Source organism: Motacilla alba, chromosome 1A (assembly GCF_015832195.1).
Source record: "Motacilla alba alba isolate MOTALB_02 chromosome 1A, Motacilla_alba_V1.0_pri, whole genome shotgun sequence".
NCBI lineage: Eukaryota > Metazoa > Chordata > Aves > Passeriformes > Motacillidae > Motacilla > Motacilla alba.
Window position 1 is genome coordinate 4,408,061 of NC_052031.1, and position 25,264 is coordinate 4,433,324.

General features: G+C 43.5%; 1 protein-coding gene across 1 annotated transcript; it reads left to right on the top strand.

The window, feature by feature from the left end:
- On the top strand, positions 1-25,129 carry ITIH2 (inter-alpha-trypsin inhibitor heavy chain 2). Its single transcript, XM_038154262.1, has 21 exons — positions 1-226; positions 1,773-1,847; positions 6,954-6,989; positions 7,711-7,883; positions 9,337-9,441; positions 9,760-9,922; positions 10,439-10,546; positions 11,279-11,407; positions 12,075-12,191; positions 13,405-13,573; positions 15,211-15,336; positions 16,335-16,516; positions 17,744-17,929; positions 18,915-19,054; positions 19,283-19,455; positions 20,265-20,399; positions 21,580-21,693; positions 22,739-22,937; positions 23,367-23,539; positions 24,414-24,525; positions 24,778-25,129. Exons 1-21 carry the CDS (start codon positions 143-145, stop codon positions 24,923-24,925), a joined length of 2,847 nt encoding a protein of 948 aa, XP_038010190.1. The 5' UTR covers positions 1-142; the 3' UTR covers positions 24,926-25,129.
- The last annotated feature ends 135 nt before the right edge of the window (positions 25,130-25,264 follow it).

The following is a 25,264-nucleotide window of genomic DNA, read 5'->3' on the forward strand; positions in this document are numbered from 1 at the left end:
TAAACAAAGTCAGCATTTCAGAACTTTGCTCAAAATGCTGCACAAACCTGGGCTGTTTCCTTGAACTTGTCTCAGAGAAGGGAAGAACTTCTGTGTCCGTAGCTGTGTGAGCTGCTCTCAGGAGGAAACAAGCGGGAAGAAAATGAAGTATCTGAGCAGCTTCCTGGTTTTGTTCCTCATTTCTGGAGTCGGGGGCTTTGATCTGGTGATTGGTGACATCCCAGATGTGAGTATTTGGAGGCAGGGCCCAGGTCTCCCTTCCTTGCTGAACTCTGGATGGAAGCAGCAGTGGGAGCAGAACTGGGTCACTGCTTCACGATTCTCTTCTACTTTTAGCTGTAAATACTTCTGATAATTGGTCTTCACTTGTCATTTATAATGTTGTTTTATTTTTAAAATATTATTAAAGCTTATTATTATTACTATTTAATATTATTAAAGGGAGAGTTTGAGCATAAGTCCAAATTTCATTCCAAGCAGGTTTCATGTTCTTGCTTCAATGTTGCCTTTTCTGGTGTGGTTTTAACCTTTAAACATTTAAGTGGGCTTCTGTACTCAGATCTTCAGCATATTTTATACCTGTTTCCCTGGAATAAGCAGAAACAGGGCACCTAGACATCTTTGTGAGTGGAACCTCTGTGAACTTCAGCAAAGCTTTGTATGGAATTGGGTTTTTGTTAACAGGAATTCAAATATAGACTGAATATCCTATTGACTTTACATTCCTCAGCAGAGGGATGAGAGAATTTGTAAAAGAGACCATCATTTCTTGGGATAATACAATGATGAAAAGAAGTATAGTTATAGCTTTGACTCTAAAACTGAGTCTAAATTTAAACCCCCAGGTTCAGGTGAACTTAGATTTGGTGTCTACACCCATTTCCACATTGTAGTTTTGAAATACTTCTGTGAAGTCAGCAGGGATGATATGAGGCTTTCTTTTCCTTTGCAGGATCAATAAAAATCTTCAGTGAGCTGGGATATCCTATTTTTCTTTATTTTTACAGCCATTTTCTTGACTCAATGAGATTTTAAAACTGGGTTTGTAATTCCCAGGAAAAATATTGCAGACCTGTGTTTCTTTCTACTTGTAGATGCCTTATCAATTTAACATCAACATGCTTAAACAATTTAAATTATTTTGTGCAAAACCTATGTAGCTGTGCTATCACATAAGTTGGAAAATAACTCATGCACTTAAACTTCTTTATTGCCATAATTTAAACTCATAATAAAATTTAATTAAGAGTGTTGCTGTGGTGTGACCCACACTTCTAAATGAATCAGTGCAACTTTGCACTGGAAAAGACCTGATGCTCTTCTGCTGTCATTGGGGGAAATTTAGTTCTCAGGTATATTGGTGTAAAATCTAAAATTTCTACTGGTTTGAGGAGAAATTCTCTGTACTTGCTTTGATTGAGATCAGTGTCTGAAATGCTGTAATTTCCATGGCTAGACCCATCCTGATGATAATCATCTGCCTCTTGTTCTTTGTGGACATTTTATGTTATATATTCCTCCCTGTTTCAGAAGGAAAGGCTATAAAATGATGGTAAATGTCATGATTTTACAGGAATTTATAGAGCTGGTTGGCCACTGAGGGAAACTGACTGTGTGAGGATTTTGGTCTGAGATGGTTTGTGCTCCCCATTAGCATCCAGGGGAGGTAAATTCCCTTTGGAACTCTCCTGTAAAATGCTAATCAATAACAAATCAAGTGATATATCAAACAGTAAGGCAGCAGCAACTCTTTCTTCTTCTCCCTCCTCTAGGAAGTGGAAAACCTGATTGATCTGGAAATGGATGGATTTCCCTCAAGCTCCAAGGCCAGAAATGGCAGGTACCAGGTACAGTACCCAGAAACGCTTCAAAGAGGAGGGAAGCCAGAATGCCTGGGAGCTCTCTCCAGGCGTCTTTTTCCATCTCCAGGGTTGTGAGTGTACAGTCATGTGGGACCCGCTGGTTTTTATAGGCATTTGTCTGGCTTTTTGACTTCCATATCTCTGGCTGGGACAAGAACTGCTGCACAGCAAGGCTTTGTTCTGTGTCTGTGCTCCTGAGGTGATAAACAATGGAGACTTGTCTAACTTGTCTACCTTCGTGTCTGGGGAAAATCCCATTGAAGCAATTGAGGTTCTTCCATGAGAAAATGGAAAAGGACTTCAGACACTGGCAAGTGCAGACTGTAAACATTCAGTCCATGCATTCATATTTAATTCTGGTCAGAGAGTGACACTCAGTGATGAGCTGGTGGCATCTGAGACCTGGGAAGAATATTTGTTTCCAGCACATTGGTGGGTTGCAGATTATTTTAGTCTGTTGGCTTGGGAGACAGAAACATTTAAAGAAGAATTTCAAGAGTTTATCTGTGTTTTACACAGTAGCAATTAATGATAATACTCATGAAATCAGTTGTTTGAATGTATTAAATTTTTCATTACACTACATGAAAGAAATGATGATCAGAGTGGACCTTGTCCTCCACCAGGCTCTGGTGCTACTTTTCTTGAGTTTGTTCAATGTAGTGAAAAAGAAAGATCCTCTTGAGTAGTGTTGGATTTCCCAGAGTCTTTGAAATTACACAGGCAAACCTGATTTTCCTTTATCCTGAGGCTTTGGATGGAACTTATTGATACCTAAAACCTGCATAACAGTGGAAGAAAATGGCAGATTTTAGCATGAGTATGAATCAACACTCACACTTGCCAGTCCAGTATTTAAATAATTGAATCATGATCCAAACAGAAATCCCTCCTAGCTGCACTTCTTCAGGGCATCATTTCTTTCCAGTGTGTCTGTATCAGTGCCATATGTATTATGTTGCCTGTTCCCAAAATTTCAGGGTACATAGAGGCACAGACATATGCATGGAGTAATTTGCAATTCTACCACTGGTTTCATTATACCAGTTATTGCTTTTATTCCCATACATTATTTCCCATCTTTTACCTATCAAATAAATCCTTGCAAACCAGTGAAACGAAGATCTCAGATACTCTTATATTAGTTGAGTCACGATAAAATATAATAAATTAGATTAAACTGAACTGTGCAAGTCATCTTGAGACAGCAGCCCTTGGCCAGCAACAGGCACACAGTTATTTCCTGTTCATCACTACAGGAAGGCTGTCTCCCAAATTATTATTTCAGCACTATGTTTTTCTGCAAAGAGCTCACCAGTCCATTGGCAACAAGGCAACAGAGCTCCCTGCAGACCCTGTTGATTGGCTCTAAACACAGAGGATGGCTTTCTAGGTACAGATAAGGTATTCTGCTACTTTGCTCCTGAGTAATTCCCAAAATGCTGTGCCTCAGGTGTGTGCATGGTCCTCGTGACCACAGCAGCAGAGTGTTCCACAGGCTGGAATGCAGCCGACCTTGTGAACCTCTCTATGGTGGTGCACAGCTGTTATCTCTGTTTGGGAGATAGATAAGGTGTCTAGACCTGTGAGGCACCCTGTGAGGTGGGATGTTCTGCAACACATTGCCCAGATCTGGGTCCTGATCTCCGGCTGTCCAGAGGTGGGTGAGATCTCACCTTTTTCCTTTTCTGCCTGACTGGATTCCCCTCCAAGAGAAGCAGCACAGGGAGGATTTATGGAAAGAGATAGGATGGAATGATAGAATCATGGCATGATTTGGGTTGGAAGGGATTTTAAAACTCATCTCATTCCAACCTTCCTGCCACGGGCAGGAACATCTCCGACACCTTCCACTGGACCAGGATGCTCCAATCCCCATCCTACATGGAACACTTCCAGGGATGGGGCAGCCACAACTTCTCTGGACATCCTCTGCCAGGACCTCACCACCCTCACACTGAAGAATTTCTCCCTAAATCAGCTGGCTGGGGACTCCCCCAGATGCCAGGGTGTAAATGTAATTAAACAGACAAGGATCCATCTGCAGCACTGTGAAGACAAACTGTCTTAGGTGTGAAATTTCTCTTCTTGTTATCTCACAGTGAGGATCCCTTGAAAGGAGTGTGAAGAGGCTGCAATGGACTTGAAGTGTGTTTAAAACTGCTTAGGAAATTACAGGGAAATAGGTAAATTATGAGGGATCAGCACCTCAAAGAACTGGAAGAGCATTCCAGGTGGATCATAGAACCAGAGAAACACAGAATTGTTTGGGTTGGAAGGGACCTAAAGGATCATCCAATTCCAAACCCCTGCCGTGGCTGACACCTTCCAGTCGACCAGGTTGCTCCAAGCCCTGTTCTACCCGGCCTTGAACACTTGCATATCACTTCTTCTTTCTGGTTTCTCCTGTGGGGCATCTGCTTCTCATTTCTCATGCCCCAGTAGAAAAGCAATTTCTGTCAAATGCAGAACATCTGTGATTGTGCTCTCCTTATTTTACTAAATAATTGCAATGTCCATCCATGCACAGTGATTTGAACAAAGATCACTGTGAAGGGTTAAATATCCATGTCCTGCACAGGTTTCAGGAGAAGATGCATCTCAGTATCTGAAGACAGAGCCCAGCATCTGTCCTTCAAACAGTTCCTGAGGCACATGTTGTCTTCATTCTGATTAGCCATTTGGCATGCATGAGATATGTCAAGATCCTGTTTTTGTGCAGTGATAAACAGGTCTGGATGTGGTTTAAAAGCCAGGATCAGCCATGAATCCTCATGCCGGAAATAGCCTCAGGTACCACAGAAGTCCCTGTGCTCAATAATCACATCAGCACTCAGACCTGAAGTAAGATCTTCAAGGCCAGGTTGGGTGGGGCTTGGAGTAACCTGATCTAGTGGAAAGTGCCCCTGCCCGTGGCAAGGGAGGTGGAGCTGGAAGATCTTTAGGGTTCCTTCCGACCCAAACCATTCTGTGATTCCGTGTTTCCATGATTCTGGGCTTCAGGTACCTGAAGATAAAGCTGCAGCTTTGTCCCCTGACCTGTTGGAGTGGCTGCCCTCTGCAACCTCTGAGTTCCCAGGGGTATGGCTGGCCCAGCCCAAGTCTAATCTCTAACAACAGCCATGGCAGTCACTACATGCGCAGTGAGAAGCTCCCTCTCCTTCAGCTACCCCCTCTTCTCCACCAAGAACTATCAGGAGGGAAATCTGGGCATCCTGAAAGCTTTAACCACCATTCCTAAAGTGGGTCAGGAGCCCTAAGCTGAGAACCAGAGAAGTACCCTCAATAAAACAAAACCCCTGTGTTTTAAGGTCTTGGTCTTCATCTTTCCAAAATTAAATTTGTTTCAGTTAATGTTGGTTTAATCTTAATTTGTATTTAAGCTGGTGATGTTTCCTGTGCCAAGGGTATGTGTGGGGCCAAAAAATCCCTCTTCATGGTCTGGTCCTTTATCAGGTGTGAAAATCCAATTCACTGTACAGTGAATTTTTGTGTGGAGCGCGACAGGATCAGTCTGCAGAGGGTCTCAAGAGTGCCATAAACTTCCATATCCTGAAATCCCAGTCTGAATGGTTCAGGTAGAGCCTTTAGAGCTAGAAAATGAAAACCTGAATTTGTTCTGAAGCAAAGAAATCCTCTCCGTCTGCCTTTAAAGGATCCTTAAAATCATGTCTTTAACACGAACTTGCTATGACATCATCATCTCTCATGGACAAGATTTCCCTAGAACAGATTATTAATTAGCTTCAAATGAATTTATCAATTGCAGAGCAATCTTGCAGTGCACCACAGGATTAAAGCTGTTTTCATGAGCATCTTCTGTGGTTTTGAGTCCTCTTGACCCTGGAGAGCTGAGCTGGCCTAGGTGTGATGATAACACAAAAGTAGATCTCTGCATTAAAATGTTACATCTAGGTGAGCCAGATTCCCTTTCAGGGGATTAATAGAAACATTCCTTATGTGGGAGAGATTTTTTGGGAATTAGAGAGAATAATTTGAATGGCCACAAGATGTCAGCACCTTGCCATAGAAATTTCCAAATGGAGCAATTCACTGGGCAGGGGGAAAACCACGACCATTAATGAGCAATTTCATCTAAGTAATCCATGCATAACTAATTTCCATTTCCTTTCCATAGGCACAAGCATGTAAATGTAATACTGATTACACAATGAGTTCTTAAATTTATACATATTGACTATAATAAATAAATAAATATTTTCTAATGTAAAAGCCCACAAAGTGAGCTAAAGAAGTCTGGTGTTTGAGGTTTTTTCACTTTTCATAGAAAAACAAAGAGAACTTTTCTGTTAAAAACAAGGGTGTCTGAGGATGACTTTCTGCCAGCGTGATTTGCTTTCAGGAAGAATGTTTTTCTAAAAGAGAATGTTTTCTTTAAAAATAAAATAAAAGACAGAGGCAGAAAGCTGTCCTGTTTATGATAGGTTCTGAGGCACAGCTGGGAAATCACATGCTCTACAATCCCACGTAGAAATACATTAAATAAGACAAAAGGAATATTCACACTTTGAGAGCTCAAACTAATTCTCATTCATGTCCAGAGAAGGGCAATGGAGCTGGGAAAGGGTCTGGAGCACAAGTCTGAGGAGGAGCAGCTGAGGGAGCTGGAAAGGGGCTCAGCCTGGAGTAAAGGATGCTCAGGGGGGCCTTGTGGCTCTGCACAACACCCTGCCAGGAGGGGACAGCCAGGTGGGGGTCAGGCTCTGACCTCAGGGAACAGGGACAGAACAAGAAGAAATGGCCTCAAGCTGTGCCAGGAGAGGTTTAGATTGGATGTTAGGGAACAATTCTTCAATGAAAGGGTTGTCAAGAATTGAAGCAGGCTTCCCATGGAAGTGTTGGAGTCACTATTGCTGGAAGCATTCAAAAAAGCTCATAAATGTTTAGTGACCCTGACAGTGTTGGACTTGATCTTAGATGTCTCTTCCAAACTCGATGGTTCTGTGATTCCCTATGATTCTATGATTCATAATCTTGGAAAACTGTTTCTAGACACAGATCACTGCTTGAAACAGCCAGTCAGTGCTCTTAGCTTTGCTGAAATATCCCCTCCATATTTTTCTTTTCCAGAGGAGCACATCTGATTGGGGGTACGATGGAGATCTGGTGAGTATTTTTCTTCCTCTGTGATAAATGTTACTGAACAAAGTGGTTTTTTTTTTTTTTTGGAAATCAATCCCTCTGTTTGTTCAGTTCCTTGTTTTTACTGCTGGTTGGGTATTAACCTATTTTCTTTAAACAGGGTGCTGTTTGCACAACACTATTGATGCATCTGTTCTTGGAGAGAGAAGGGTATGGTAAAAATGAATAAATAAGCATCAAAACAGATTAGAAAAAGACAGTGTCTTAATAAAACACTTAAATACTGTTATGCCCCTGCTGTGGATCAACAATTTACAATGCTAGGTTAGTAACCAGCGCTTCAAGCCTCCTCTATTTAGGACTTCTGTGGAAAATGTGAGCTCTCTCCTCCTCATCATATGATGTTCAGGATTACTGTGCAGCTTTCCGTGCTGGATTGCACTCATAGAGTCATTCCAAGGACTGGCTGCAAGGTGAAAAGCAAGGGAAAACCTTCCAGCTTGAAAAATACCTTCTTTCAGCTGAAATGTTATAGTGAACTATATTCATGTGACTATCCTGCCACAATTTCCAGGTAAGACATGGAGATGTCCTGAACTTGGGCTCATGTCCCTTCTAGCTGCCATATTGTAAGGAGCAGCAATTAAAAAAGAAGCACTGAGACTACAAAAATGGCTGATATTGTCCTCTAGGGCATTTTTTCCAGCAGTGCCCTAAATTTACAGAGCAATTTTGTCACATGCAGGTGGAGGATGATGACAAGGTAGGACTTTACAGCTACAAGGTGCAATCCACCATCACATCCCGGCTGGCCAACACAATGATCCAAGCCAGGATGGTGAACAACGCCAGGCGGCCCCAGCCCATCGTGTTCGACGTGCAAGTCCCCAAAGGAGCTTTCATTGACAACTTTACCATGTAAGTAGGGGTCAGGTGGTGTTAGAGTACAAGCCCCTCTGAGTTCCTCAGAGAGAGAGAGATGAATACAAGAGTTAAATTAAAGCCTTAAAAAAAAATTAAGATATATTAAACCACATAAATATAAAGTTAAATTTTAAATTGTAAGTAAATAGACGTATAAGTTATAATTTTAAATAAATAGGAATACATTTTAAGTACCTTTAAAAATTGTGTTAACTAGTAAAGGCCCGAAGGCTAAGTTTAAAACTCAATAACTTAACTCAAACATAACAAAAACATAACAGTACTTTACTTATATCTCTAAAATAGATAGAACTATATGCATAAATAAATAGAACTATTCACATAAATAAACTTATGTATGTAAATTTTAAGTAAGAAAAATAATATAAATAAAGAATAATATATACATAGTTTTTAAGTAAAAACTAACACTACTTTCACACATTAAAATTAAGTTTAGATTAGTTTAGAAATAATAGTTTAGAATCGTGCTTTTAGCTTATTAGTTGTTTTATGTATAAAAATCTCCCTGTATTAGAAAAAAAGAACAACAAGAAGAAAAAGAGAAGAAAGAAAAAGAAAAAACTATAGTTCCTACTCAAAACATCAGACTCCATACCAGAGAACAACTACAACTACTACCACTGTTCCTACACATAACCTTAGAACTCTATATCAGAAAGTTTTTAACACAGACTTTAATGCCCTAAACTCTTTACCTTCTAAACTAATATGTTCATGCAATAAACAACTTTGTAACAATTAATAACTATTCGTGTCTCTTTGAAGACCCAAGGCCCAACTAAAATTAAAGGTATTATCCTCATCTTCTGGAAGCATTCAATGTGCTGGGAAGGAAGTATTTGTACAAAAAAGCTCTCCTTATTTTCCAGGTTCAGTGTAATTTTTGCAGACTTTCTCAGGAGGTTCATGTCATCAGTCTGTCTGTCTGTCCAGGTCTTCCTCCCCAGTAATTATTGAGCCATTGGTCTCAATGTCCAAAAATGGACAAAAGTCTCAAAGAGACTAAGCCTTGCCAGATCAGAGACCCAAAGCAGAGCCCTCACTGAACAGAAACTGGCCTGGTTCAGTTTCCATTCAGAGAGGCAGCAGCCAGGTTGCTGGTCAGGAGATGTCCTGATCCATGTTCCAAACCGGCCATGACATCAGGAACTGCCTTCCCTGCCCAAAGCATGGGGAAGGTGTGAAGGAGCTGGAGGAGAGCGGATCCTCCTCAGAGCACAGTGGTGCTGGCCACTGGAAATAAAAATCAGGTAGGGAAAAAGATAGAGCTCTAGTGAAAATCAGAATTCATTACTTTGGGGTTAAACAAGAACCTTGTTATTTCACTTCCCACCAGCTTAGATTTCACTGATGTAAACTGAAGAAACAGTCCTCAATTGTAAAGTTGTTTCTTTTGCAAGCTGACTGCGTTTCTCTCTCCTAGGGATATCAATGGTATCACATTTACCAGCCATATTCGGGAAAAATCTGAAGCCAGAAAAATGTATGCTCAAGCAAAAGCCAAAGGCAAAGCTGCTGGAATAGTCAGGTATAAACACTCTGGCATATGGGTTTTGTACTGAACTTACTCACAGGAGAACTGAGATGACCCTTCCCAGGAGGGGATAGATGAGGGGGAATCCTGCAAAGGAGAATGCTTACTTACAGCAGCTCTGCTATTTATTGGTCATGGACTTAAACTGTGTTTCAGCTTTCAGCTTGCTAAAACACCCTGTGCTAGCAAACAACTGCAGCTCCCTGATAGAGACCACAGTTAGAATCAAAAGCCTCAATCTAAACCAAAGTACAATGAAGCTTTTCCTTCTCCTTATGTTTTCTCAAAATAACCCCACAGCTGATTTTTCAGGAGCAATGCCTTGGACATGGAAAACTTCCAAACCGAAGTGAATGTGCCCCCAGGAATGAGGATCCAGTTCCAGCTTCACTACCACGAAATGATCCGAAGGAGGCTGAGCTCCTATGAGCACATCATCTCTGTGAAGCCAGGACGCCTGGCCAAGCACTTGGAGGTAAAGCAGAGCTGGGGTGTGTAGGAAGAACCCCACAGGTGAATCCCTGCTGAGAAAGCCATTGTTCTCAGGGAGATGTCCCTGCCCATGGCAGGGAGCTTGGACCTGGATGAACCTTAGGATCCCTTCCATCCCAAACCATTCTGTGATTCTGTGATTTTAAGAAAAATCATGGCTCTGGAGGGACAACCAGAGATCATCAGCTCTCATAGGACACTACCTCACGAAACTGGGGTTTTTGTGAAAAGCACGGGTCCAAATAAATAGCAAGTACTGTTTGTTTTCCTTCAGTCAAGTTTACACAAGAGTATAAAAATGTCAAAGCTTGTTTGGCCAAGTGGTCCTGACGTGAGCCAGTCACGATTCAGGAGATTCTCAGCTGTGTTTACGAGTGAGGACAGGACTCATTTGTTCCTCACTAGACCAGGTTGCTCCAAAACCTGTCCAGCCTGGCCTTGAGCACTTCCAGGGATGGAACAGCTCTCCACAATAAATGCCCTCCCTTCCTGCCTTTAGGTGGATGTCCGCATCATTGAGCCGCAGGGACTGCGCTACGTGCACGTTCCTAATTCACTCGGAGATCACTTCAATGGAATCACCACCATCTCCAAGGGAGAGAAAAAGGTAACCAGGCACAGACTGGAAAAAAACACAAGAACTTCAGTTTTCATGCTTACTCTGCGCAGTCCTGGCAATTTTTTGTACCTGCTGGAAGCATGCAAAAATGTGGCAAAATCTGTCCTTAATTCTACAGTTATATGCCAGGCAATATTGTTTCCTGATATTCTAATTCACCCCCATTTCTAGTTTGGCAAATTATTTCAGAGGTACTATGTGTCTATATTAAGTCTTATCTTCTCAGGCAATTTCAAGTTATCCAGTTAAAACAGAAAAAAATTCCATAAAGCCTGCATAAGCAATCACATGACTAATGAAGGTGTTTCCTACTACTCAATTCACAGACAAATGGCAATCCTCTTTGTTTGGGGGGGAAAAAAGTCAATTAGAAACCAATTTAAAATATTGATAAAATTATGGATAGTTTCAACTAGGAAAATGTTAATGAAACCAAATGTGTTGCTTAATAGAAATGGTTTGCACAGCTCTAGTTGAAATATTTGGTGCTGTAGATGGGTCATGTTATTTGTGTCACAGTTGCTACTACTGAATCAACATATCCAGGCAAACCTTAGTGCTGTTTTTCTTCTGAAGTGACAAAGTCCATTTTCCACAAACAATGACAGCAGGAAAGTGTTCAGTGAAATCGGACATTTCACGAAGATGTGGAGCCTCTTTGTGTCGATCACCCCCTCTCACACAACACCTGGCTGACTGATGGCCTCTCCTCATTTCTAGGCTCACGTTTCTTTCAAGCCAACAATGGCTCAACAGCGAAAATGCCCCAAGTGCTCTTCCACGGCCGTGGATGGAAATTTTGTGGTGCAGTATGATGTGAACAGAGAAACCACGGGGGGAGAGCTGGAAGTAAGTGTGGCTGCTTAGCTGGGACCAGAGAGCTGTGTGTGAATAAAGGAATTGCTGTCCTTCAGCAAACTGTGCTAAACTTCATCCTTCAGGGAAATAAGCATGAGGACAAGCTCTGTATCCAATTGAAAGAACAGAGGGATTTTAAGTGGGCAGAATGGATTTATTTAATTTATGACTAAGACATGGGCTTACATATAGCAGGAGAAGATTCCTGTCATGTCCAAAAGCCAATGTCTTTATACCTGGCAGCATTCTGGTGATTTAATGTAGAATCAGAGGATGGAGTCATTGGATGTTGTACCAATACATCACAAGGAGACAACCAGAACATCACTATTTTTATGTTAACATGAAGCTGAGTTATGAGGTTGAATTATTACAGGCAGAACAGTCTTTTTCAAAGCATTTTTCATTCCTCCCTATGCTAGGGCATAGAAGTTGCCTGAGAACCAGGCTCTGCTTTCATTGAGTAAAAATTGTGTAAGGCTACAGAGACATGCAGAGATGAAAGTTAAAACTGGCTAATAAAGAAGAGAAAAAGACAAAAGGGAAAAATAATTAGCTCATTAAGGAAATAAGAATTTTCTGCTCTGTTGCTGTCTTGAGTTTTCTGAAATCTTTGCTATAGCTCATTTCACCGGGATTTTTAAATTTTATTTTACAGATTTTTAATGGCTATTTTATTCACTTCTTTGCTCCGGAAAATCTTGATCCACTGCCCAAAAACATTTTATTTGTTATAGACGTCAGTGGCTCGATGTGGGGACTAAAAATGAAACAAGTAAGTGTTTGAGTTCTGTTTTTAAATGAATGTCCTGCCAACTTTCCCCATGAGCTTTACCGTGCAGTTCTGTAGCACAGTGGCATGTAAAATTAGCAGCTTGATTTGGACACTATTTGGAACCAAAGACTTCGTGATTTTACCCCATTATTTATAATGCTTCTTCCATGTTTTAAAGAAGAGGTGATGCCCGATTTTAACTCTAAATTTAAATTTTAATGGACAGATCACAAAATATTTTGCAAAGGCTCCGACCCCCTTTTTCTCTAATGCTCCATACTGAATCCTGGGAGTCTCAATGGGGACACTACATCCCTGCTTTCCAAACATGGATGAACTGGTGACAGCCCTATGAAGACCACTAAGGATTGTTTAGACAACATAACCCATAAAGGGGGAAAAAATGTTAAAATAAGATATTTTAGTCTGCAAGAGAAAATGCTTCAAGAAAGATAAACAGCCTCCAAATATGCAAACAATTTTTCTGAAAGGGACACTCATCAACTGAATTTCATGCCCAGACAGGGCAGAATAAGATGGAATCAGATGGATTTGCAGCAGGAGAGGTTTATCTTATATATTAGGGAAAACCCTGTAGGTCTGAGTGGGGAGTTTGGAGATTGTATATCGTGTGTCACTGAAGGCTTTTAAGAACTGACTGGACAAACATTAGCTGGGGATCATCCAGGTGTATTTGAATTTCCTTCAGAGCACAAGAGTAAGGCTTGGCAGATTGCTTCCTTGGGGAAATGAGTGCTGCAAAACCTGGATACAGATTAATTGTCACTTGTTTTAATCACACATCTTCAAAGAGATGTTACCTAGCCTTAAATGACTGCCTTGCAAACAGGGCTAAGTCTCCTGAGCTGATCCGAGCAGTTGCTCTCTCCTGAACCACAAATGTTTCTCCCTTTCACTTCACCCTGTGTTAGCAGGAGTTAAGCAAGTTGAGCCACGAATTTATCCTTCCTAATTGCAAGTTGAGCCACGAATTTATCCTTCCTAATTGCAATTATTCTGGTGTTTCTTTGGTGAAAATTTTGACATTATGCAAGAAGTAAAAAAAAAGAGAGAGATTTGGATAGCAGATTCTAAACTGGATTTCAGTGCTCATGTGCTTATTCCTCAGAGGCTAATTTCTGTGGTCACAAGTTAAGAAGAGGCTTTCATAAGCAGGAAGCATAAACCTGTCTTCTCTTAAACTTCTCCTCAGACCATCGAGGCCATGAAGGCAATATTGAGTGAGCTCCGTGCTGCTGACCAGTTCTCCCTGATCGACTTCAACCACAACGTGCGGTGCTGGAGGGATAATCTGGTCTCAGCCACCCCATCGCAGGTGGAAGATGCTAAGAAGTACATCCAGACCATCCATCCCAACGGGGGTATGAGGTTTTGATTGCAGGGTGCTCACAGAAGTTGCATCTCACAGGAATGGGTGCCTCAGACAGCCTTCAGACTGTCAGAGTATTCCTAAAAAAAGAGTCTGATTCCCAAAATAGAAAAAGCATGCCTAAAAGAAGAGCAAGAATTGCAGTTTATTGTATTAGGGGATGGGATAGCATTTCCTTCTATGGCAGACAGAGCACAGACCACAGAACAGCTGCCTTTAATCCATCTTACCTCCCACCTCAGAGATCCCAAATGCCACTGAAAGATGAAGTCCATCTCATAGGCAGGGATGAACAGGCAGATAAAGTATTCCCTAGGCAGGGAATCACAGTCATTTGCCCTGGGCTGGCAGCCAGCTGAACATGAGCAGTGTGCCCAGGTGGCCAGGAAAGCCAATGGTGTCCTGGCTTGGATCAGCACTTGTGTGGCCAGCAGGACCAGGCCAGTGACCCTCCCCTGTGCTGGGCACTGGTGAGGCCACACCTCCAGTCCCGTGTTCAGTTTTGGGCCCCTCTCAGCAGGAAGGACATTGAGGGGTTGGAGCATGTCCAGAGAAGGGCAATGGAGCTGGGGAAGGGGCTGGAGCACAACTCCTACAAGAAACAGCTGCAGGAATTTAAGGACATGGTTTAATGGTGGACTGGGGTTAATGGTTGGACTCAATCTTAGAGGTTGTTTCCAAACTTAAAGGTTCAATGATTCTATGAGCTAGTAAATGCCATGTGGGCAAACTGTTCATCCTTTTTGTGCCTTCATTCCCTGTCTGATAAACAAGGATAGATACCTTTTTCAGGTGCACAGGTCTTTGGAATGAGCTTACAATGATTTTAATCTGCCACTCCCTGAAGTGCAGTCCTGGATTTGTTAATCAGTGATTTGTGCATCAATAGTGTGGAGACACTCTCCCTAACATCAGAGCTTTCGGGTGCTGTGGCACCTTCATCTCCAGAAGTTTTCACTACACTGAACATGAAGGTATAGACCTGTCCAAAATCATCAGTGTGTTGGAAATAGGAAACCAAGCTGGATATATGAGTGACTGACTTTGTTACCCCAAAAGAATTGACAGATAAGCTTAGAGATCAGCTCCCATCCAGCAAAGCCAGTTTAAATGCAGCATTTTATTATCTTGTCTCTGGAGCTGCTGATTTTTTTCTTTCTTGACAAAAAAATACCTATTTTCTGACTGCTCACCCCTCAGGTTTCTGTTCCCCTCATCCTGATTTCTTACTCTGCTCCTTCTGTGTCACAAATCAAACCTTAGATAAGCTCAGCAAACATACACTCTTCTTGTCCAAGGAATGGGCTGATGGCCAGAACAGGAAGTTTTTCCTTGCTCTCATTCAATCACCTGCCTGCAAACCCAGTAATTCTTCCCACACCAAGTAGTTCCCAACACCACAAATGGTCACACTGGAATTAGTCAGGGGGAGTGGAGGAGCCTCATGAAGACGTCAGCCTGGGATGAAAAAGGGAACCAGAGTGCAGAAAGGTGTACCTAAACATCAGAGAGGAGGGGTTTTGCTGCCTTGATCTCAGCTCTTGTCCCTCTTAACTCCACTAGAATCTTAGAACTGATCTGGATTCAACAAGAATAAAAAACTTGTTTTCTTCATTGTGTCTTTGGCAGGCACAAATATCAATGAAGCTCTTCTCCGGGCCACTTTCATCCTGAACGAAGCCAAAAGTTTAGGCATGTTGGACCCAAACTCAGTTTCCATGATTGTGTTGGTATCTGATGGAGACCCGACAGTAGGTAAGGATCCTGCTTTGGGTGAGAAGAAAGGCTGGTGGGGTAAGCCTGAGAAAAGCAATGAGTAGACAATTTGGCAGTAAGTTAAAAAAATTCCATTCATCTTTCTTCCAATGCCTTCTGCTGCCCTTTTGCCAAGTGCTAGAAGTGCCACAGGACTTTGCACAGAAGCTTTCAAAAGATGAGCAGCTTGTTATGCAGGTTGATTTTTGGGCAATTTACAGAAGTGTACAAGTCCTGTAGGACAGGTAATCAAAACAACCTTAAAGAAATTGGGCTTTTGAACAACCTGGTCTAGTGGAAAGTGTCCCTGCCCATAGCAAGGGGGTTGGAACTGGATGATCTTTGAAGTTCCTTTCAACACAAACCATACTATGGTCCTATGATTGTACAAAAATTTCCTCTTCCTATGAGCTTAGCCCACACAGATCTATGGAGCCACAAGCATAACATCAAAAGCAGGAAAAGAGAGTGGAAAGCAAATTAATTTGGATTGAATTTGGTACAGGTCAAAGCAATTGCTGACTTGAAGATGTCAGGTCCAAAATTCTGCCATTAAAAATAATCCTGAAAAAAAACCCAAAACACAGTCCCAGTGATGACCCAGAGAACGTCTTAAGTATGAGAAACAAAATAAAGTCTTTGTGGAGATGTCTTAATTTGCAGAGAGTTTGAATCACTAATTCTGGGAGAACTCTAGATGTGCTAGAATTTCAAATTCCCCTAGGAAGTTACTAAGAACCCTGAATATACAAAGAAAACAGATCAGATATCTAAAAAAGTGTCCAAAAGGATCGTCTTCAGTGCAAACACTTTGTTAATCTCTATCCAGGAGAAGCTCAAACGTTGCTGTAGGCAATGGAAATCTGGCATTGAGCTTGCTGTCTGGATTTCCCCAATATCCAGAGAGAACCAGAGACACAGGGAGAGCAGGAATGTGCTCACCTTGATGGAGCCTTTCCTGTTGCTGAGGTGAATGTCACCCTTTCTGTGTCTCCAAGGTGAGCTGAAGCTGACAACAATCCAGAAGAACGTGAAGCAGAGCATAAAGGATGAATTCTCTCTGTTCTGCCTCGGGATTGGGTTTGATGTAGATTACGATTTCCTGCAGAGGATCGCAACCGACAACCGTGGCATGGCCCAGAGGATTTTTGGAAACCAGGAGACTTCTCTCCAAATGAAGGTGAGTTTCTGCCTCATTGCCTCTGAAACTCTCCTGTTCTGTTCACAGCTGTAGCTCCACTAGCAAGAAGTTCTCAAAACCCATCATTTCTTCTAGAGAGTCCTACAAGATATCAATCATATTTCAGCTCAAGCTGTCCTAGAGTTTTAATAATATCTATAACACATATTTTACTTCCCTGAGTAAGATTAATATTCTATAAAACAGCCTTGATTATAAAAAAATATTTTCTGAATTAAAATTAAGGCCTGGATGTTACTTTAGGCCATTCCATCACTAACAAAAACCCTAGATATAAATGCTAAATGATAATCCAGACTTAGCCAAAGCAAGAAAAAGTTCTGAGTTTGGAGCTCTGGCTCCAAATCAGTGAGCAGGAATTGCTGCTGATCAAACTCTGACAGCCTTATACTGTTACTGTTCCCTGGTTTCACCATCCATACAAGAATTAGGTGGGGAGTAGCTGTGTGTATTACACAGTAGCCCAGAGCTGTGTGTGGGCTTCAGGCCCACACACATCTGTGCTTAAGACTTCTAGGTCTGTGAACAACATAGCCCATGGACTTCTGACCATCCTTTGACTTTTACAAGACTTGGACCAGATATGCTGGCTGTACCCCCTTAAAAGTGTGCCAAGCATGAAGAAGTCTGCATTCAATGAGATGAGGAAATTTGTGTTATTTGCTGGGTCCCCAGGATGAAAGAGGAAATGATGAATCTGACTCCATGTTCTTAGAAGGCTAATTTATTATTATATCATATCATATCATATCATATCATATCATATCATATCATATTATATTATGCTATACTAAAACTATACTAAAGAATAGAGAAAGGCTACAGACAGAAGGCTACAAAGAATGATAATCAAAACTCGTGGCTCTCTCTTCCAGAGTCCTGACACAGCCTGACTGTGATTGGTCATTAAGTCAAAACAATTCACATGTTGGATAAACAATCTCCAAACCATATTCCAAAGCAGAAAAACACAGGAGAAGCAAATCAGATAATATTGTTTTCCTTTTTCTCTGAGGCTTCTCAGCTTCCCAGGAGAAGAATCCTGGGCAAAGAGGATTTTTCAGAAAAGATGATGGTGACAGAAATTCCCTCTTGCTCATTAGGGCTCCAGGTTTTGTCACCTGCTGTCCTTTCAGTAAGAGTGGCCTGTGCAAGAGAGTCCCTTCACTCACAACAAACTCACTTCTCTGCCTCCTTCCCTCTCAGAACTTCTACAACCAGGTCTCCACCCCGCTCCTGAAGAAGATTCAGTTCAACTACCCCCAGGAGTCAGTGTCAGACGTCACCCAGAGCAGCTTCCACAACTACTTTGGTGGCTCAGAGATAGTAGTGGCCGGGAAGGTGGACACAGAAAACCTGCAGCACTTGGAGAGCGTCGTCACAGCGACTGCAGTGAGTGAAGGTGTCCCTGGGACACCTGCCCCGGGGATTTGGGCTGGTCCATTCCCTCCTGTGTAGTCTCTCTGCTGAAGGTTAATGCCAGTGGAGGGTTTTGTCCTCTTGGGTTCTGGGTGGGAACGTGGGGATACTCACAGGGAGATTTTTCCAATAGTTTCTCAATAGCTTCAAGTACAGCCAGGAATAGTCACTCCCTGCACCCTGCAGCCTGCCAGAGGAACTTCCTGCTAATAAATGTACCAAAAAGATTAAATCCAGACAAAAGTATGGATTTTCCCTCATGCTTTGTGGAGATGCAGGAGTGATCCCCTAAGGTAGCTCCTTTCGTGACTGAACTTCCCACCATCAGGGAGTTCAAGCTGGTGGATCTACAGCATATCAAGTCCTAGCACTGCCCTTTTATGTATGGTGAGCCTTTCTCTATGTTTTCAGAGCTGCTTTTCCAGGTGGAGTGGGGTGGGATGGGAATATTACATCCAGACCCTTATTTCTGAGGAGGAACAGAATTATCTGCACCCTTACAGGGCTTAGGAGTTATCATTTGTCAGTTGTTGGAAAAAAACCCAAACATCTTCAGCATTTTTCCTGCCAAAACACAGTGCAGTCTGAGGGCCTGTGTGAGAAAGTAGAATTTGGTTGGTGTTCTTCAGTGGAATTGGATGTGAAAAAGCCTGAGGAGAGGATTACAGAGCTCTGTCAAGAGCCTTCTCTTTTGGCATGAGGTAGCACCTCATGGGCTACTGCTAACAGCTCCTTGAACTACTTTAATCCACTGCCACAGAAGTGTCTTTAACAGAAGGACCTCCTGCTACATCTTCCCTCTCCATTGCAGTCAGGCCAACAGTGCTGGGGCTTTCTGATCTAGAAGTGAGCAAGGGCAGAGCCAGAGTGGGTCCTCAACACCAGCCAAGACGGGAATTCAAGGCACCCCATTCTCCTGGCTCCCATCCCTCATTTTTCTCTCTCTCTGACTGCACAGGCAAACGCAGAGCTCGTCATGGAAACCCTGAGAGATGTTGAAGAGCTGGATGGATTTATGAAGAAGGACAAATACGCAGATCCTGAATTCACCAGGAAGCTGTGGGCCTATCTGACTGTCAACCAGATGATGGCAGAGAGGTGAGGAGAAATGTGCTCAAACAGGCCTGGCTGTGGGGCTGAGGGAATGAAATTATGGAGATTTACCTCATGGAGCCTGAGTGAGACCCACGGAACAGCTCAGGATTAATCCCCTCAGCCTTTCCTCCTGCAACACCACCTGGCTCTGTGACCCCTCCATGACAGAATTGCCATGGTAGCTGCCCTGTAGAGCTGCTAACCAGGAGTTCCGCTTCTGTTTCCACCCAGAAACGCAGCCCCCACCGCAGCTTTGAAGAGGAACATCACCAAATCCATCCTGCAGATGTCTCTGGACCATCACATTGTCACCCCCTTCACAGCCATGCTGATAGAAAACGCTGAGAAGGATGAGATCATGCTGGCAGACCAGCCCAAAGACCCCAGGAAGGGCTGCTGCCCAGGTCAGTGTCTCGCTCTGCCAATTACTGTGTCTCTCATGTTGTGTGAAACCAGCCTCTGGTCTGAATTAGGGACACAAGGATGAAGATGCTGACAGAGATGTGACCTGTGCAATATTCAACACTGCTGTTCTCCCCCAGCTCCTCCTTCCCCTTACTCCTCTTCAGAGCAGGGCCAGCAGATGTGAATGTCAGCCCAGCACATTCAGCAAACCAAGTTTCATGGATTGTTTAAGATCATGTTGCTTTATGAACTGAATGGGAGAGAGACAGGAGAATTTACTGTCTCCATCACAGCAAAGGCAGAGAGAGCTCTAGTCCAGAGGAACCTGATCACAGATATTAAACTATTGCACTTCTCTGAAACCTTTATTCACATGGGTCATCCCAGAGCATGCAGGAAAAGTCCTGCCTTTTCTCAGGCACCTCAAACTCAGGACCCAAGTCAGCAAAGCTTTTACCATTTGCTGAATTTTTAAAACTCAGCTTTTTTCTTGGCAAAACACTTCAGCCTTACATTGGAGGCTTTGCCAAAATGGGAGCTGCTCTCATGAATGAGACAAAAAGCCAGGCTCCATTTTTTCACTGATAATTTATGGTGGGCTATCTACCCTCATAAGTCATATTTCATTGGTGAAGACACTGGAGCAAATCCAACCTTATGACATTACACAGATCTATTGTAAATGGTGTTGCACCTGCTTTATATTGGTACAACAACATCAGGCTTTGATCTACTGCAGTGCTCTAAAAATTACACTATTAAATATGTCAGCACTTACAGAACCCTAATTGTGACTGTCATCTAACAGGAACCCTGGGATTAACTCCAAATGCACCCAATAACAACAAAGGGATCCCAGCCTGGGCCAATGTCACAGCTGTGCCAGTCAGCTTCATGCCTGAGCAAAGGAGCCCACCTGTGTCCTCTCTGAGCATCAACAGAGGTAAAACCTGCAGCATTTCCCTGCCAAGAACACCAGACACATCAACACTCATCACCTAACCACTCACCACCATCCCTGGAAGTGTTTCAGGCCAGGCTGGATGGGCATTTGAGCAGCCTGGTCTGGTGGAAGTGTCCCTGCCCCTGGCAGGGGGCTTGGAAGAAGATGCTCTTTAAGGTCCCTTCCAACCCATGGTTTTTCTTTATAAATCATGGAGTAATTTTGGTTTAGAATAGATAAACCTGTAAAAATATGCTGTAAGCTACAAGGATGAAACTGTTTTGGATCCTAATAGGATCTAAAGTATCTAAGTGACTTCCTCATAAGCTCCTGTGTGCTTCCCTGAGGCTGGGGCTGTTTGCTGAGCTTAACTTTAGCTTCTCTGCAGTAGCAAAGTTACCTCCATTGTAAATGACAGATGAAAGCTATTGTGGAGTTACTGCTGTTGTAAATGGCAGATAAATGTTCCGTGGTAGATAAAAATCTCTGAGTGCACTGGTGACTGATGGATCCTGTTAATTCTTGGGCCTTTGCCACAGTTTAGTGGCAGTTTATTTGAGCAAGCCAGCTGTGAGAACCGCTGCCCATAAACACGGTGTTACTGCAATAACTCTCTGTGAGATGTGTGTATTTATGTAGTGATTACACAAAGAGCTCTCAAACTCCTTCTCAGCACAGGGAAATGCCAGACACCACCAGCCCAGCAGGGGCTGGGCAGAGCTCTGCACTGCAAGGCAAGGCTGGAAGCAGCTGCCTTCAGTGATGGGAGCAGTTCTTTGTCTCATCTGAGGCAAATTTTAAAGGGCATATGAATTTCTGACGGGCCCAATTCTGTGGGGTTGTTAAAGATACTGTGAGAACAAATCCTGGATTGTATTCCTCAGTGGGATTAGTAGGCAGGATGTGTTTTTACCTGGCATCACTGCATTTGGCAGCTCTCAAACCAGGAATGTCACTTCCTTCCCTTAAGCCAGGGAAGTGTTTGAGGAGGAAGTGTCTGAGAGCATTTTATGAGGAGCATCTGGGAACTTTTTTAGCTACCTTAAGGTGGAAAGGGCCCTCATTCTACTATGAGGAGTCCCAAAAAGTGCTTCAAAATCCTTTTGAAAAGCTTTTGTGTCTCTCCCCTCTAGGGCAGGTGCTGACCTGCTTCTCACACTTGTTTGTTTCTGTGTTTCAGTGGACAATGACCCACATTTCATCATACACCTGCCCAAGAGCCAAAGGAACATCTGCTTCAACATCAACTCGGAGCCTGGGAAGATCCTAAACTTGGTTTCTGATCCTGGCACTGGTAAGGGAGTAAAACATGGCTTATTTTACAGCACAAATTTTTCCTCTTGGATCTGAAAGGTGTTTGGAAGGACCAGGGGAATTACCTACAGGGGGGACTGTGTGCTAGTTGGCATGTGAGCAGCAAGCTGAGGAAAATGATTATTTCCCTCCACATCTGGAGTATCGTGTCCATTTTGGGCCTTGCCAGTACAAGAGGAATGTTGGCAAACAGGACTGAATTCAGTGGGGGCCATCAAGATGATTTTGGGGCTGGAGCAGAGGGCAGAGAGGGAGAGGCTGAGACAACTGGGTTTGGTCAATCTTAAGAAAAGACATGGTGGATCCATGCTGGGTCTTGTTGGTGTTCTCAACCATGTGTTCAGAACGTGAAGGTGAAGCCTTGCACATCTCCAAGGTGCACAGCTAAGGGGCAAGAGGCTGCAGAAACAGGGTGCTACAGGTGAAACTCAGAGTAGAAGTGAGCTACTGGGGAAAACCCTTTCACTGTGAGGATGGCCAAACTCAGGGAAAGGAGCCAGGATTATGGAATAATGGGACAGCTGAAGCTGGCATAAAGATTATCAAGTCCAAATTTTAACCCAACACTGCCAACCCCACCATGAATCCATGTCCCCAAGTGTCACACCCACAGGATTTTTGAACATTTTCAGGGATGGTGACTCCACCATTTCCCTGGGCAGCCTGTTCCAATGACCACCCTTTCAGTGAAGAAACTTTCCCTAATATCCAGTCTAAACCTCCCATGGCACAACCTGAGGCCACTTCCTTTTGTCTTATGCATCCCTTACACTACACCTGAAGGGGTTTTTCTCCTACTCTAACAGCAATCCCCACCAGATTATTGTGCTGAGGGGTGAACAGTGACGTCAGGAGGCAATTTAATAAATTATTCTTTTCTCTTGGCTGGAAAAATGAGAAAAGCAGTGGGTCAGAAGGATTCCTGTTTCTGTTGATCCCATGGTGCTCCCTGTTGAGATCAGCACTCCAAGTCTCCAGGCAGTGCTCCAAGACTGAGGCAACCTTTCCCTCTCTGCTCTTCACAGGAGTTGCGGTCAATGGGCAGCTCGTCGGGGCCAAGAAAGCAGAGAATAAGAAACTCAACACATACTTTGGCAAAATTGGGTTTTATTTCAAAAAGAAGGGCCTGAAAGTGGAGATAACCACGGAAAAGATCACACTGAAAGATGGCTCATATGCCATCACACTGACCTGGGCTGACACAGGGCACATCATTCGCAAACAGTGAGTTGAGCATTTTTCACCTGCTCCCACCTAATTCTGTTTGAGATACCCTCGGGGTTCCTGCCATGCCATGACTCACACCATCCAGGAGAGCTTCCCCTGCAGATTAACAGCTGTCAGCCATGCTGGACACCCTACAGCACTGTTTAGGCAATAGGACCACATCCAAAGTCTGTATTCACTGTAGAAAGAGCTAAATTTTGTAGGGGAAATTAGGTGGCCTCAACATGGGGGTGAAGTGTCTGTTTATTAGACACTGTCCTGCCAGAATGCTGGGTACCACTCCCAAGGCTCAGGGCTTTTAATGGATCCTCTGACATACCTGCCATCCCTGTGGGATTGCTCTGGATGCCTGAGTGAATCTCAAGGTGCTGGGAGCTGTTGTGTGGGCAGATGAACTGACCCTGTCTTTTGGTCCCTTTCTGCTAGGCTTCTCATATCTGTGAGGAAAGAAAGCAACGTTACCATCACTGTGGGGGAGGAGATGTCCTTCATGGTTTTGTTGCACCGTGTGTGGAAGAAACACCCAGTGAATGTTGACTTCCTGGGAATCTACATTCCCCCAGAAAACCAGTTCTCTCCTGCAGCCCATGGGCTGATAGGTAAGGTCTGGGGGCCAGGCAGTGGGAAGGGTGGGACACTAGGAAGAGGTTTTGCTAGATCTTGGAGGGAATTTTACAGAATCATAGACATAAAATATCCTGAGTTGGAAGGGACTCATGAGGAGTCCAACTCTTGCACAGAACATTCCCAAGAATCCCACCACGTGCCCGACAGCATTTTCCAAATGCTCCTTTACTCTGGTTTGGTGCAGTGACCACTTCCTGGGGAGCCCCTTCCGGTGTCCAACCACCCCCTGAGTGAAGAACCTTTTCCCAATATCCAGCCTAAACATCTCCTGGCACATCTTCATGCTGTTAATTTGTTGGTGACTGTGTCCTGATGGAAAAGCTGTGGAAATTATTCAAAATATCCTGTAATGTCCTGGAAGCCCCAAGGACATAGTGGAACATCAGGGACCAGGAGATTATTCCTTATTCCAGCTGGGGAGGGTGTTTTCAAAACAGACCTGACTAATCTTGGTGACACTGAGGGAGGACTTTCAGTGCCTGGCTAAACTGCAGCATGTTGAAAATAAAACACCGAAACAAACCCCTCAAAACTTTCTGAGGAGATTTCTGTGCAGACATCTGTTATCAGCTCTTCCCTAAACGACAGCCCTTTCTTGCAGTGGTATAAAACAAAACAAAGCCTCAGTTTATAAGGAAATCTACCTTCTGAGCCCTGGACCCATGCAGAACTCCTTTTGTGGAGCAGAGGTTGTTTTCCTGATTAGGTGCAGACAGTGCCCCATGGTCCATGCAGGATTGGTTTGCCTGCTGGAGCTAGTTTGATTTTCCAAAAGTGCCTGGCAGCAGCTGACATGGAGCTTCAAAGGTCAGGGCACACAAACAGCTTTAAACTCTCCCTGACCAGGTCAGTTTGCGTCTGAACCAGAAGTGTCAATCCACCACCAAACACCTGGGCAAGCTCCAGAGAAACCACAAGCCATCATGGAAGTGAAGGGCAACAAGTTCACTGTTACCAGGTAGGAATCATGTGCTTTATTGCTCTCTTTCTAAATCACTTCTGTCCTTGGAGCTGCCCAGCCTGGAACCCACCAGAACAGGCCCGTGAGGTCACGGAACTGTAAAATTAATTGCGTTTTGTGGTTATTGCCACTTCCTGCTGGTGGAAGACACATCTCCCCACTTTGGCAGAGCAGCACCAATATTGAGCAGGATGTCTCCATGTCTATTTGCCATGTTGTGACCCTCCTCTGGCTGTCCTCTCGCTGCAGGGGCGTGCAGAAGGACTACAGGACAGACCGCGTGCTGGGGACTGACGTGCCGTGCTGGTTTGTGCACAACAGTGGCAAAGGCTTCATCGATGGCCACTACAGGGATTACCTGGTCCCCCACCTCTACAGCTTCATGAAGAAACCCTGAATGCTCCAGTTTAGTACAAAAAGTTCCCATCTGCTCCTTCATGCCCAAAAAACTCCTCTGAGCAGCAGCTGTCACACCAGAGTGACTGGAGGTGACCCCACAACTGTTTGTTTTGTTTTATTGGTGTTTCAAAGACATGTAAACTCCCTTTTCTGCTGAGAAATTAAATCTGTAATAAAGTGACATGCTGGGTTGGAGGAGGTGTCTTGCTCTTGCAGTGTCTGATTTAATGGGCTGTAAACGCCATCAAAAATTTCTACTATTTCCTAATATCCATTTCATAGTAGAGGTGTAACAGTGTTGTGGCTCCTGCAGTGTGGGTAACACACACAACCAGGT

Coding starts and splice junctions, on each gene's coding strand:
- ITIH2 (XM_038154262.1), top strand. CDS start 143: ATGAAGTATCTGAGCAGCTTCCTGGTTTTGTTCCTCATTTCTGGAGTC. Junction 227..1,772: donor TGATTGGTGACATCCCAGAT/GTGAGTATTTGG, acceptor TCCCTCCTCTAG/GAAGTGGAAAACCTGATTGA. Junction 20,400..21,579: donor CTCTCTGAGCATCAACAGAG/GTAAAACCTGCA, acceptor TCTGTGTTTCAG/TGGACAATGACCCACATTTC.